General features: G+C 39.9%; 1 protein-coding gene across 21 annotated transcripts in view; it reads left to right on the top strand.

Annotated features, from left to right (window-relative positions):
* The window catches only part of NRXN2 (neurexin 2), an 845,479-nt gene that overhangs the window by 450,303 nt on the left and 378,615 nt on the right, over positions 1-16,561 (top strand). For all 21 annotated transcript variants that reach the window (XM_077287299.1, XM_077287320.1, XM_077287316.1 and 18 more), the window contains one exon: positions 9,545-9,735. In XM_077287299.1, coding sequence (XP_077143414.1) covers positions 9,545-9,735 — 191 coding nt within the window. The remainder of the gene's footprint in view (positions 1-9,544; positions 9,736-16,561) is intronic.

Here is a 16,561-nt window from a genome sequence, read left to right as displayed (position 1 = left end):
AGGAATATTCTATTGTACGAAGTTGTGCAGGTCTCGATAGATGCACAGGGGGAGATTCATCAAGAGTGTTCGAAGGTGCATGAATTTATGAGCTGGTAAAAGTGTTTCAAATGTAGCAAAATTTATCAAAATTCCGAACACTGTGATACATTTTGTGCAATTTTCTGGACTTGATGAAATACACTTTTCCATCTGACTTGTTACTGCTACATTTTCCAGTACACGTCATTTGTAAGCTTGGTGCATTGTATGACTCCCTAGTCACAGGTTTACTACCAATTTTACAGCGTTCCACATGAGCAAAAAAAAGTACCCTATTCTCAGTCTACGGTCATTCTGGTGGCACTATATTTAATGAAGGAGCATTTTATACATTCTTAAAACTTGTATATTTGTGCACACACAAATTCTAAAACTCTAAAAATGGGCTGGACAAAATTGTTGGCACCTTCATCTTAATATTTGGTTGCACACCCTTTGGAATAAGTAACTACAATCAATCGCTTCCTATAACCATCAACAAGCTTCTTACACCTCTCAACTAGAATTTTGGAGCAATCTTCTTTTGCAAACTGCTCCAGGTCTCTCATATTTGAAGGCGCCTTCTCTCAACATCAATTTTAAGATCTCTCCACAAGTGTTCAATAGGATTTAGAGCTAGACTCATTACTGGCCACTTCAGAACACTCCAGTGCTTTTTTTCCATCCATTTCAGGGTTCTTCTTGAAGTATGATTGGGGCCATTGTTCTGCAGGACATAGGATGCAAACCCAGCTTTCTGACACTGGGCACTACATTGCAACCCAAAATCCTTTCGTAATCTTCAGATTTCATGATTCCTTTAACACAGTCCAGGCACCCAGTTCCAGAGGCAGCAAAATAACCCCAAAACATCTTTGAATCTCCACCATATTTGACTGTAGGTACTGTGTTCTTTTCTTTGTAGGCTTCATTCCATTTTCGGTAAACAGTAGAATGATGTGCCTTACCAAAAAGCTCTATGTTAGTGCAAAAGGATTTTGACTTGCCTACATTTTGGCAAACTGCAGTCTAGCTTTTTTATGTCTCTGTGTCAGTAGTGGGGTCCTCCTGGGTCTCCTGCCATAGCATTTCATAGCACTTCATAGCTATGACGGATAGTTGACGCTGACACTGATGCATCTTGAGCCTGCAGAACAGTTTGAATTTGGAACTTGATTTAGGCTGCTTATCCACCATCTGGACTATCCTGCATTGCAACCTTTCAACAATTTTTCTCTACTGTCCACGTCCAGGAAGATTAGCTACAAGGCCATTGGTTGTAAACTTCTTGATTTATGGTGTGCACCGTGGACAAAGGAACATCAAGATTTCTGGCGATGTACTTGTGACTTTGAGATTGTTAATATTTTTTTTAACAATTTTGGTTTTCAAGTCCTCAGGCTGTTCTCTTCTCCTTTTCTGTTCTCCATGTTTAATGTGGCAGACACAGACACACAATGCAAAGATTGAGTCAACTTCTCCCCTTTTTATCTGGTTTCAGGTGTGATTTTCATATTGCCCACACCTGTTACTTGCCACAGGGTGAGTTTAAACGAGCATCACATGCTTGTAACAAAGTTGTTTACCCACAATTTTGGAAAGGTGTCAATAATTTTGTCTGGACCATTTGGGGGATTTTATGTGAAATTATGTCCAATTTACCTATTTTTTGTGTTCTTCCAATACACACAAAGGAAATAAACATGTGTAATTGCAATCATTTTCTTGGAGAAATGCACTTTCAGCCATGACTGTATGTGTGTGTGTGTGTGTGTGTGTGTGTGTGTGTGTGTGTGTGTGTGTGTGTGTGTGTGTGTGTGTGTGTGTACCTATATATAATATATACATACACACACTGTGCTGATGCTCCTCATCTTCCTCTCAGAGAAATGTGCTCAAGACAATTAATTACACAGTTTGGCAAACAAGAAATTACGGCCCTTCAGGTAACCAGTGCTTTACTTGGATTTAATAGAGATTGACTTTTTAAGCAGTGTGATTATCGATACGTTCCAGCAGGGAGATTATTTGCTAATTTTGAGATGTGTGCGGTGGTCATGGAAACTCTTATTAGAGCCTGGAATTCGGCTGACCGCTATGACCTGGGTAATCGCTGTAAATTTAAAATGTGTAATTGTAGAAATGGTTAAAAAAAAATGTAAAAACCAGTTCGATGAAGAATGCTGAGATCTGCAGGCACGATGGACGTGTCATGGCCAGTTTGTATGAGGGAAATGAATTAAGGGTTTTACACAATGTGCATTTGTGTATCAGTGTGAGGATACATTTCCAGATACAATGTAGTTCATCTGTTTTTCCGCTTGCTGAATGTTTGTGCTGCCCACATTAAACAGCTTTGCCAGTCCCAACTGATAATAACGTGAACGGAGTATTACACATTATAATGTGAAGACATTTATGAATTAGATTTAATTTAAAGGGAGTCTCTGAGCCGAAGCAAACCAGATAAACTAAGCAGGAAGCCTTGTAGGGGATATCGCCCTATCATGATAGCAACTTTAGTGCTCTAATCGCTGCCTCCAATCTGCAGAAGCTGAAGTTAATTCACATATGCTAATTAGCATGTTCACTGCACCCTGGGTGTGGCCAAGAGGCTCAGTGCATTGTCCCGCCCACTGGGTTTGCATGCCCCGCCTCCCTCACTGGTTATTGACAGCACTGGGTTGCCAGGAGTAGCTCTGCCTGCAGAGTTAGCTCAAGCAAAAAAAGCATTTTCCCAAAAAAATTCGATAAAAAATAGATGTTTCCCATTTCCCAGTGCATTATGTGGTAACATTAATCATGTCATTCAAAACTATAACTTGCTTGCAAAAAAACAAGTCTTGTTACAACTTATCGATGTGAGGAAAAATCTAAAGAAAGGGAGAAGAAAAGGAAACTTCAAAAATTTAAAATTGTCCGGTCCTCAATGCCTCAATGGGTTAGACAGCACTTCTCCTCTCCTATATAGGGTAGTCAGTGGTTATCCAGAGTCAAAACTTCTGACAGACTCCCTTTAAGCATGGGGGATATACATACATGTTGCATTTTGAATGGTGAGTTGGATCGCTGGTTGGCCATGTCATTTAACAGCTCCCCTAGAAAGATCAGAAATTAGTGTTAAATCGAACTTTAAACAAAGAAGTCCTTTAAAGTGTCACTTTCTCAAGTAAAATTTTCTTTTAAGTATCTCATCCATATGTTTAACCCCCTTAGCGATGCGTCAATTGGTTTGCTTTGACAGGCATGGGCCTTCTGGAGGCCCCCATGTCTGAGATATAAAGTCTCTTATAAAGTCCTTCTTGTGACTGAGCTTTGTAGTGATAGTCTATTTCATAATACACTGCAATACTTATGTATTGCATAGGCAGGCAAGGTATTGCAAGTTCAAGCCCTCTAATATGTACACCCCAGGTCTTTGTATGGTATTTGCTATTGCTGTACATTTTTTTAAATGTATTGACATGTGAAAGTTTAGCAGATATTATATATATATATTGTAACAAGACTACTCACTTGGGTGCATTATGAGATAACACAGGAACTGTTTCTATTTAAAAGTCCGTCAGGTTTATTTCACTCTTCATAAACCGCATCACAGGAAAACTTAAACATAGCCCTTGCCCGGCACAAGGTGAAACATGAAGTAAAAGTCCATACAATAGTGTAAGTTCTCCCACACGTCTTCGAGTCCAGCTGTTTAGTCCTTTAGCAAAGACACACAATCCTGGAGGTCTGCACACCTCCACACGTAGACCATGTGTGAGACAAACAGGTCCTATTTTACAGTGTGCATCACACCCAAGGGTAGAGATATGGCGAACAACCGTCCCGCCCAACTCTTCACCTGCTCATAATAAATCCAGCCCTGTCATGGCCAATTAACCTCTCTTAGTACTTTGTATGCTAAAGCATTACTCCATGTTTATACCACAAAGGACATGCACCTCTGTGATGCATATCTCCCATACACTAGGTGTCTGGCAGCCACCTTACAGTGTGTATGCATGTATGTGTGTGTGTATATATATATATATATATATATATATATATATATATATATATATACAGTACAGACCAAAGGTTTGGACACACCTTCTCATTTAAAGATTTTTCTGTATTTTCATGACTATGAAAATTGTAAATTCACACTGAAGGTATCAAAACTATGAATTAACACATGTGGAATTATATACTTAACAAAAAAGTGTGAAACAACTGAAAACATGTCCTATATTCTAGGTTCTTCAAAGTAGCCACCTTTTGCTTTGATGACTGCTTTGCACACTCTTGGCATTCTCTTGAGATATATACTGTATATCTTATATATAACATATGTTATATATTATATATTAGTGTTTGTGTGTGTATATATATATATATATATATATATATATATATATATATATATATATATATATATATAATGTATGGTATTTTTTTATCCCCCCAAAGAATGGCCCGCAGTTTGAATTAATGTTTTAACTAAAAGCGTCACCATTTTTACATTTTATTGTTCCTGCTATTTTTTCCTTTTTTTGCTTCTTTAACAACCAGTAGGATATCCTCCCGAAATATATTCATAAATCGCTGTGCACGTTCATGTATAAATATAGGATCAGGTCTATTTTTTACGATAGCTCTACATTTCAATGCTTAAATTGTAGAAAGTGCCTAATGTAAAATAAAAAAACAAACAATATAATGATACAGAACAAATCCATCTCCCCCATAGTGTGCAAATGATGATTAACGCAGCGGTGACTCAGGCAGGTTCCTTCAGTGTAACAGAGGTAAAGCATGGGAAGCGTGAAATCCATGAATAAAGCAATGGTTCCAGCTCTGATAGGCGCCAAGATTACGACATTGCTTTTATAGCAGATCCATAGCGGCACCGACAGCGGAGCTTAATGTTCCGGATGAGCCATGACTACGAATAAAACACAGGAACTAAAACACTTTGAGATTTGCAGGAAACGTGACGTAATAATAATCCTGACATTCGTGAGCGCGGCCGTAAGTGCAATACTCATCCAGTCTGGGATTATTTCCGCCTGGCTAGGGGGTCTCTCTCCACCATTCACCACCATATCCGAAAAGTGCATTTACGTACAAATCCAGACCTGGGATTGACCATGTTTTAGTGAATAGGCTGCTGTGGGTGATATTTCAACTCGCAGAGTCGGTGCTCACGTCCTGCAGAGTTAAAGTGTATTCCCAGCAGGAATTGGGAACCCACAGCGCATGTATATTACATAGCGCTGTGCAATCCTAAAGCAAAATGGTTGATGCATTATACAGTATGCGAGTGTCTTACTCCCCCACTTAGTAATTAGAACTGTCTATTTCTGTACAATTTAAAAGCATTTTCCTGTTTGCTCCTTTCAGTCGCACTTTTAGGTCTCTGCAAATTGCAGCTTTGCATACGTAAAGTAGGCTGACCCCGAGATACATCGGAGCTCTATTATCGCCAGCTTCTAGGAGTGCCGCTAAATGACATCAGTATCCAGGTCCCAGCTCATCTATGTAATATTGCCTGTCACTAGTAATAAACAGTTATTGTGTCCTTGCAAAATACATATTAACCAGAGGAAGACAATGACGCCCATGTTAACACATTGATACATCTCATTTCCCTTAGAAACTATCCACAACCTGGAGGAAAAGTAGAAAAAAATAATAAAATACCAGCTTTGATAATGCAGTGATGGAAAACAACCTGCTCTTGTATTCGGCTTCATAGCGTGAGATGGGAATTCACACAAAATACAATTCCTATATTAATTTGGTTTATTCTTAGTTTCCAATTTAGATTTGGCATTTATCCGATCCATTACACCTCCCTATGGTCTTTCCCCTAGTAACACTTTATAAGATTTAATAGAGGTTTATACCGTTGGCTTTTACGGATCATAAATTCTACCTAGATATTTTTACCTCTGCACTGATTTTTTTTTTTTTTTCCCCAATGTTCGCTTTCTTCCTAATTATAAAATTCAGGAACCTAATAAATAGTATTCATTAAGAATTTCCTACCATTTTGCTGCTGATTGTCCTGCTGCCTGCAGGATGAATCTTATTTATTTATTTTTATTTATCTACAGTATTTATTTTTAAACAGATCATTTTTATAAAACAAAACCACTTTACATACAATTATCCTTTTGTTTTCACATTTTTATTTATTTTTTATTTGCTTATATATCGCCATAAATTCCGGACATCATCATCATTGTCCCCATTGGTTCTCACAAACCAAAATTCAGTATGTCTTTGGAGTGTGGGAAGAAAGGCACGCAAGAGGGGAGAACAAACAAAACTCCTTGCAGATGTTGTCCTTGGTGGGATTTGTACTAGGGACTCCAGCAAGGAAACGGTGCTAACCACTGAGCCACCGTACTCATAATTAGTCGTAATTTAAGTCACATTTATGGCATAACTTCTGGTGGTATTTTTGTTTGCCCTTGGCCAAACCAAGTCCTGTCTGAGCGCGACTCACTTTTTCATTTTTTTTTGAGTACTGACCAGGACTGGAATAAAACTACCAAAAGTTGCAAGATGATTGCGACACTTCTAACAGTTTTATGCCGGAAAGTACTTAATTAATTTTGCCCTTTTTCTCTAGAAAAAAGGAACAAAGACTGTGATGAATCTGGGTGTAAACGGGAAAAAACTTACTGATCAATGATAGAAATGTTTGGGGAACTTGATCAAGGATAGCTGGTATTGATAAGCCAAGATCAGAAGTGGAACAATCGGAGGAAAAGTATAATAGAAACCCGTCACTAGGGTTGAGCGACTTTTTATTTTTATAGGATCGGGTCAGGTTTCACGAAACCCGACTTTCTCAAAAGTCGGGTTGAGTGAAATCGGCCGATCCTATAAAAAAGTCGGGGTCGGCCGAAACACGAAACCCAATGCAGTGCAATGGGATACTATGGTTCCCAGGGTCTGAAGGAGAGGAAACTCTCCTTCAGGCCCTGGGATCCATATTTAAGTGTAAAATAAAGAATCAAAATAAAAAATATTGATATACTCACCCTTGGACGCGCCCTGGTACTAACTGGCAGCCTTCCTTCCTAAGAATGAGCACGTGAATGACCTGCGGTGACGTCACGGCTTGTGATTGGTCACGTGAGCGGTCACATGGGCGGCCGCGACCAATCACAAGCCGTGACGTCATCTAAGGCCCTTCACGCGCTCATTCTTAAGAAGGAAGGCTGCCGGAAAGAAGCAGGGCGCGTCCGAGGGTGAATATATACCTAATAGGAATATACTCACCCTCGGCTTCTTTCCGGCAGCCTTCCTTCCTAAGAATGAGCGCGTGAAGGGCCTTAGATGACGTCACGGCTTGTGATTGGTCGCGGCCGCCCATGTGACCGCTCAGACGACCAATCACAAGCCGCGACGTCACCGCAGGTCATTCACGCGCTCATTCTTAGGAAGGAAGGCTGCCAGTTAGTACCAGGGCGCGTCCGAGGGTGAGTATATCAATATTTTTTATTTTGATTCTATATTTTACACTTAAATATGGATTCCGATACCGATTTCCGATATCGCAAACATATCGGAACTCGGTATCGGAATTCCGATACCAGATTCAGAAGATCGCCGACCTCATGGCCGACCCCACACAGGGGTCGGGTCGGGTTTCATGAAACCCGACTTAGCCAAAAGTCGGCGATTTCTGAAAATGGCCGACCCGTTTCGCTCAACCCTATGCGTCACCACTTCTGAATTTATCACCCACTCGTGGTTTTGGCTTACAAATACTGATGTAAAATACTGACCAAATACTGAAGTGTGAACGTGGCCTAAGGGTAAAACTTGATGCATTACAAAGATAACTAATTTTATACTTGAGACACCAAAATGATATCCCTAACAAGGCCATGAAGGTATAACCATAACAAAATACCAAAGAGAAACACCCTCACACAAGAGCCAAAAAAATATATAAAAGTGTATAAATTTTATTGATACATACAAGACAAGATAAAAACAACAGTAAAGGTACTCAGGGCAGTAACCACCAGTGCAGCAGCAACAGTGGGTCACGCACAGGAAACAACCTCAATATAGACAAATAAGGCAGTAAAAAAACTACTGTAACAAAGGAGTCCAACTCAATATTACATAAATATAAGTGGGATGCAAAATAAGTACATGTGTAACATGACATCCATCAAAATAATTTGTTCACATAAATTATAACATATATCTGTACACATGAAACTTTATAATATACCCGTAAGGAGATAAGACAGTCAGCCAAACAGCCTAACAAAACGCTGTAAATACTGCATAAATGTAAAGTTGAAACATAATTACCAGGAGGAAGAACCCGACGCGCGTTTCGCACTGAAACCGTGGACCCCTGGACGAAGCATTTCAGTGCGAAACGCGCGTCGGGTGTGGTGGGTCCCCGGGTTCTTCCTCCTGGTAATTATGTTTCAACTTTACATTCATGCAGTATTTACAGCGTTTTGTTAGGTTGTTTGGCTGACTGTCTTATCTCCTTACGGGTATATTATAAAGTTTCATGTGTACAGATATATGTTATACTTTATGTGAACAAATTATTTTGATGGATGTTATGTTACACATGTACTTATTTTGCATCCCACTTATATTTATGTAATATTGAGTTGGACTCCTTTGTTACAGTAGTTTTTTTACTGTCTTATTTGTCTATATTGAGGTTGTTTCCTGTGCGTGACCCACTGTTGCTGCTGCACTGGTGGTTACTGCCCTGAGTACCTTTACTGTTGTTTTTATCTTGTCTTGTATGTATCAATAAAATTTATACACTTTTATATATTTTTTTGGCTCTTGTGTGAGGGTGTTTCTCTTTGGTATTTAATTTTATACTTGGTTTTAAAGTAGATCCTCCACCAAATATCACAATACAAGCTATTTTTTGTATTAAAAAGGTCTGGGACCTGATGAGGCTGGTGTACTTACTTTGAAAATAATGGCTGTAAAATCCTTTTTTTTTTTTTTTTTTGCACGTTTTCTTGCCCAATATTAAAATGAGAATTTTAGGACTCTTCTAAAAAAAATTCTTGTACTTAACATCAGGATAAGGATTTTCAAAGTAAGTACACCTGCCTTCTCAGAGCTAAGAGAACTATTTAATAATGGATGCAGTTTTCCATTGTGAAATCTGGTGACAGGTGTACGTTAATCCTGGATAAAGGGTGATTGTAATTACTGCCAGTGACAGCCTCGCCACCTTTATTAAACCCCGATAAAGCAGTAGGAAGTGTTGGCAGATCAATTACTTTATATTTTTATAATATCTAACCGCAGATGTGAGAAATGTCTCAATTCTTCTTTATCTACTACATTTCTACAGATATTAGTAAATCACCACGAAACCGGAGATCAGAGATGTCCAGGGAATTGAACGTTACATTTTGTTACATTTGTTACACCGAAGCAATGTTTTCTGTATCTATGAATAAATATTTATTGTTACGTTGTAGACTAAACCACATGCCTTTTTATTTGACTCCTCTAGGTATATACATTATGTCTTCGACCTTGGGAATGGCCCATCGTTAATGAAAGGCAATTCAGAGCGACTGTTGAATGATAACCAATGGCACAGCGTCGCTGTCTCCAGAGACCCAGGCAATGCTCACACTCTAAGGATTGATGGAAGAACGGTCACGCAACACTCTACAGGGGCCAGCAATCTAGATCTGAAGGGTGAGACACTGATGAACGCAGCAGAGTCACAAAATATTCCGTCCTCTTTGTGCACTTACTTATGTTTCCCCATTCTAAGTAAAGAATATCCTGATGACTATATACTGTAGTTTCAAAATAATAGTAGTTATTAATTAGTTATCATCAATTGTTGTTCAGTAATACATCCACCATACAGTATATACAATTTTTTTTTTAATACTTGCGCCATATATAAGTTTATCCTTCAAAAGAAATGAAATAACACAATCTGTATGGAAAACTATTACCTTAAATTTTTAATTATGAAATACATAGTTATTCTGTATCTATCGGAAAGAGGATAATATGCGGTTTTCTGGGGGTATGATCCAGAAAAATCCTAAAATCCTGTATTGAATGCAACTATGGTTCATGTTCTCAACCCCCACTCCATACATTGTTTATTTATTTATTATTCATTGCTTATATAGCACCATCATATTCTGCATTGGGGCTCACAATCTAGATTCCCTATCAGTATGTCTTTTGGAGTGTGGGAGGAAACTGGGAAACCCAGGGGAACACGGGGAGAACATACAAATGCCTTTCAGATCTCCTCGGTGTGATTTGATCCCAGGACCCCAGTGCTGCAAAGCAACACTGCCAACCACTGTGCCACCGTGCAGCCCTGTTTATGGAACTGCCAGAGAAAGTTGGGTACAGAACTCTATTTCTGGCAGTCCCATAGATAACGAATGGAGCAAAGGTCAAGTAAGTGCACCGCTACTATAGTCAAGACTGGGGTGCAATACTCCATTATCACAGTCACTGTGGGTCCCAGCTGTTGGACCACCACTAGTGATGAGCGAATATACTCGTTACTTGAGATTTCTCGAGCACGCTCAGGTGTCCTCCGAGTATTTTTTAGTGCTCGGAGATTTAGTTTTCTTTGCCGCAGCTGAATGATTTACATCTGTTAGCCAGCATAAGTACATGTGGGGGTTGCCTGGTTGCTAGGGATTTCCCACATGTACTTATGCTGGCTAACAGATGTAAATCATTCAGCTGCGGCAAGAAAAACTAAATCTCCGAGCACTAAAAAATACTCGGAGGACCCCCGAAGCGTGCTAGAGAAATCTCGAGTAACGAGTATATTCACTCATCACTAACCACCAGCTATCAGCTGTGAATTGGGAATAACTTGTCATTTAGGTAATAACCCTTTAAAAAAGGTTGTCCAGGACTATATATTGTTATTTTTCTTCTTACTACGGGCCTAAGAACTAACAGGCATGTACTTGCTAATTACCTGCATGCTGTACCAGGCGCTCGTCACACTGACACAGAGTGGTCACAGACCGTTGTTACTGCCGGCGATTCAGCAGCTTCAGCTAATGTCATGTTGAAAGAGCAGCGGCTTCTCATTCACTCTGCTGATGGGGTGTAGCTGATGACATCATGCAGATTGACAGCCGGCTCTCTACTGCCTAACTTCGGGGAGTCGACTGTCAATCAGCATGACATCGGCGGTCATGCCTCATCAACAGGGCAGCCCGGAAAAAGAAGAGCTGCTCTGTTGACGTGGTGCAACTGAATCACCTGCAGGAGCGGTTGGTGACCTCTCGGATCCAGCACCAGGTAGAACCGGCAGGTAGGTTAGCAACTAGCTGCTTGTTAGGCCCACAGTAACAAAAAAAATAGTTCTGGACAACTCCTTTAAAGGCCATTTTATATTGGCAAGTGCTCTGAGCATCAAGCTAGGACTTTGGCATCTCTCTGACAAACTCCTCTATAGTCAGTCTCTAGTAGGACTGTAAGCCATGTTGTTTCAGTCACTTTTAAAGTTACAAAGTAACACAGCAAATTAAAAAGCCACATCTTTCAAGCCTATTCTTGTATTTGCAAGACCGTTTTAGAGGGGAGATAATAGTTAGAGGTCTTGTCACCATGTCAAAAGTGTTCAATTTCTTCTCTTATTTTATTCCTGCTGTTCTCCTGATTATGACTTTTTTTTTAATACGCCATACAGTTCCAGAAATATGGGTCCTTTTTATTTGCTAATTCTTTTAGCTAATGAATTTTCACATTTTTTATATGCTAATTCTCCCAATCTTTACAAGGGGGCGTGGCTCAGAGTAATAATGCAGACACGCCCTCCCATAGAATCCGGTGGCAAATACCCCCTTAGTAAAGACCATAAAAGTTAGTACTAAATGCAAAGTTTCAGCTCACCCGCATGAGGAATTATCATGGTTCGGAGCAGTGACAGCATCTATGCCATGATGCAGGGAAGTTCAAAAAAGAACAAAAAAAAAACAGTCCAGCTCCACAATCACGAAGGTTTATTTATTTGAGTATGAATGACAAAAATCAGTACAGTATTAAAATATCATGAAAGATATGGATAAAACATCAATATGTTTCCGGTGACTACACCCTTAGTCATGATAATTAAAAGCTCCGCATCTCTGGAACCGTATGGCCGATTTTCAGATATCAAAAAACTCCATATTCAGGGAAGCAGCTGGAACAAAATAAGGGAAAATGATGGTCTTTCAAGGGGTTGTGGAAGACTGTTTTTGTTTTTGCTCTGTCGATGGGGTGTGACTGCCGTCATGGTGATTGACAGCTGGCTCCTCCAGTTAGGCAGTTGGGAGCTGGCTGTCAATCAGCATGACGTCGGCAGTCACAGAGCAGAGAAGAGGAGAAATCGCTGTTCTGTCAATGTGACGTCAGCGGAAGCCGATTAATCTCCTGCAGGTGCCGTCTGTGAATGCTCTGTGCTGGATGAGATCAGCGCCGGGCACAACAGGCAGGTAGTTAGCAACTACCTGCCTGTTATGCCAGTAGTAAAAAAAAAAAAAAGAGTCTTGGATAATCCCTTTAAGAGTTTAATTACTATATTCTGGCTACCTGCAGTAACCACTAGAGGCAGCCTACCGCACATTGCTTGTACATGTTCTCGAAAAGTGTTGGCTACAGACAGAATTTAATTACTTAATTCTATGTAAGTTATTTGGTGCAATATATGAGAAAGATGTAGCCCTGACCAAGTGCTCGCTACTCGAGTTTGCATCTGCTGCTCGGGTATGCACCATACACGGGCGATCCACACATGTTTATTGGCTGTCTAACATCCGCGAATCATATAGGGCGGAGACTCGAGCATGTGTTACTTGAGCACCCGCGATACTTAGTGCATAACCGAGCTCCCGATGCAAAGTGGACTAGCGAGCATGCGCTCAACACTGCTAACTACCTTGGAAAAAATACATATATTATTTATTTAATAGTCTTTTCTAAGGAATGTAGAACCAAATTAGACTTGTCATTGAATGGGGATTGGCCATTTTATAGCTCCTACTAACACGTTGCACACAAGCATCTTGCTAGTGTGTCTTTTATTCAATGTATCAAGGTCTGAGCTGTTTTCTATATCAGTGGCCAACATTTTCCTCTTGTCCACACACGGCACAACGTACAGACAAGAAAGTTGGCCGAGCAAAGCAGCGTGATTTTAGTAATGGCGCTATACTTTGCAAATAAAAAATCAGAGTAGAAATTCTTCTGACTTTTGCAAAACACAAAAGCACACGGAGTGGGAGTTGCGGGGGCCTTGAGGTTATATTTCCTTCGTCATTAAGAACGTCGATGAACGTAAATTTGTATATTCGTATAAGTAGTGTATGAAATGCCTCCAGACAGCTGACTCTATTGTGAAACATTAGATGGTTCTCATGTATAAAACTTTTTATGTAAGTCATGCAGACGCCTTTACTTGTTCCTTAATTATTTCCCAGGATATTTGTAAATACAATATTTGCAAACCGATCCTTTGATAATTCAGCTTGCATCTACGCTATCTGATCTTCTCAAAATAGTTTTCTTAAGAAGTCTTTTTTGGACTCTGTTTGTGGCATTTCGTTGAAGTTTCCATTAGTTTTTCTATCGCTGAAAAGACTAAAACTTCCTTCATCTGTTGCAGCTTACATCAAAAAAGTATAAACCAAAATAATAATTTACAAATTCAACTTTTTATTGTAAATTACTTCACATGAGCAATGTATATAGTCTGTAGTATATATTCTATATATAGTCTTTTAAAAGGGATTAGTGATCAGCGAATAAGGTGTTATCTGAGCATGCTCTGGTGCTAACCGAATGCCTTTGGCGTGCTCGAAAAATATGTTTGAGTCCCCGCGGCTGCATGTCTCATGACTGTTAGATAGTCGCAACACATGCAGGGATTGTCTAACAAGCAGGAAATCTATTCATATGTTGTGGCTGTCGAACAGCCGCGAGACATGCAGCCATGGGGACTCGAACATATTATTCGAGCATGCAGAGGGAGAAGTAGTGAGAGAGGGAGGCAGAGACACACAGAAATGGCACTTCTGTAGTCTATTAAGTGTTATGTTTTTATCACTCCAGAGCTGGATTCATACCTACAATGCTTAGTACTGCTGTGTATTGCCCTACATGCTGATGCTGCTTTTTTGTGTGCTAAAAAAAGATTGCAGAGCAGGAATCTTATCATGTGTCTGTGTTTGTTTGTTTGTCAGACAACATGGCAGCTACTCTCTGCCCCATAGCTCATAGAAAAGTGAAATCTAGAGATTTTTGCCAATTCATCAAGACCGGCATTTTTCCTTCTGGTCTTGATAGAGGAGGGGTCAGGGTCGATAGCGAGTCGCTTGATTTATTAAGAGGCACACACCTCTCCATGAATCTGGCGAGGCGCGAACTGGCATGTGCACTGACCATACACATTAGATTAATGTTAGCGAATGATGCCTTGGCCAATTGTTCGGCCGGCAGCATCTCAGACTGCTTTCCTGTACACAGGACAGCGCTCCTGTGTTCTCTATGAGACAGCCACCGACTGACGCATCGGCAATTGACTTCTCCAGGAGAACGATGTGATCGGCAGTCCGAAATTGGACATGCGCGATAGCCATCTCTCTTTACCATTAGTCGGCCGGTGACCTCATACACATTGGACACTTTGCTAAGTCTGTCGATGCCACCAGGTTCTGCTGACATTAATGTGTATGGGGGCCTTTATTCTAAAAGGTAATCTACAGTTTTGCTTTAATTACAAAAGACTGGAGATTACTACCATGACAAGTAAATTATTGTGCAATCCACCTTCCAATCAAGCATGTAAACTGGATTACTTATTTAATATAAAACATTCACATAAATTCGTTTTGAATTGAATCGATTTAGGAATTTGATGAACCTGACGAATTCATATTATTTGTGATTCACTTTACCTGATTTACCTAAAATGGCTGCTGCCATTTTATAAATTAGAGAAGATTACATTAACGAGAGAAGGAACACATGACCTCAGGCGAGCTTCCTCATAATGAAATGCAGCCATGACATCACTTGCCATAGTGCAACCATTTGGAACAGGCTGCTGAAAGCATGTATAAAAGTTGAAGCAGGGAATGCAGCAGCCATATTGAGAAGACGTCACAGCGCAGCAGAGATAGGGAGAGAGAGACCTAAAAAATGGTCAGACTATGCTGATGAGTGGGATCTGTTTTTCTCTGAGGTGGGGAGAAAAAAAAGTTTCTTCACCTTTTTAATTTGTGAAAATCGAACTAAACTCTGATGTCATCTGAGTGCGGTCCAATGTTTTTCACGGACTTGTTGCCGATTTTGATTTGACACTTGGATCAAGTGGAGACATATCGGATTTTTAGCCAAGGTAAAAATTGAACATATAGAACATCATGGGTATCAGTGCTATCTGTGAAAACCACCGATAGCATTTGTTGGATATAATCGGCCATGTGCACAAGTTATTAGGTTGAGTTAACACGTTGCAGCCGTGTTGCGGGTTTTTTGTGCTATTTGCTGTGATTTTCTACTCCATGGTTCCATTAAAAAAAAAAAAAAACTTTAGTTGCAACATGTCAACTGCACCTAGAAAAGACAATACTATCTCACACATTTTTTAGGGCAATTGGGGGCTTTGGGGTAATTTTCGATTTGCAGTGATTCGAATGTCCTGAGAAAATTTGGTGAATCTGGCAAATTTGGATTTTGAAATGATTCGCTCTTCTCTACGACTTTTGCAATTCGGCGATTATCCTCTTTGCTATGAAACCATAAAACCTTCTAGCTCGTGTGAAAACAGGAAGAAGAATTAGATTCCAAGAAGGATTTGCCTGGTGTAAAGTTATAGGGAAAAAACACAGTAAGGCTAGGAGTTGATAATCTGCATCTTGATATTTATAGATTTAACGAGATTATGGCAGCACTCCGCAGACTTTATTAGGTGACTGAGTGATTTATTCACTTGTCACCAGTCACAGACTCTGTGCATGATCTGTAAATCTAACGCTCGGACAGACTTTGATATTGCTTCGTTAGTGAAGGATGACACAAATGGATTGATTGATACAGTAAGTCCGTATCAATTGTACATCTCAGTCTCTAATATTCAACCCTGGAGAGCTATTAATGGCAAAGTAGGAAAAGAAGAATTAAGTGGGTTGTCATTTTTCTTGCCATGGATTGATTAAAAAATAATAATAAACAGAGGCATTCTCTCCTTCCAGCGCCCCCGCAGATCCATCGCACGCTGCTCTGGAAGTCTCCGCCATCTCCAGGAGCGGTATGTGCCCTATTCGTAAGTCATAGCATCAATTAAAGGCTGCAGCAGTGATTGGAAAAGAGCATTATCGGCTGTGCTGGATCCGCGGGGGCGGTGCGAAGCGAGTATCCCTGAGATTATTTTTAATCAATCCATGCCTAAAAAAAATGTTACCGTTGAACAACCCCTTCAATATTTATTTCCATTCCACCTAACAATAATGTTACATTTTCCAGTATTTACAGTACATATTTA

Source organism: Ranitomeya variabilis, chromosome 2 (genome assembly GCF_051348905.1).
Source record: "Ranitomeya variabilis isolate aRanVar5 chromosome 2, aRanVar5.hap1, whole genome shotgun sequence".
Lineage (NCBI taxonomy): Eukaryota > Metazoa > Chordata > Amphibia > Anura > Dendrobatidae > Ranitomeya > Ranitomeya variabilis.
Note: the sequence above shows the minus strand (reverse complement) of the source record. Positions and strands in the feature narration are given on the sequence as shown.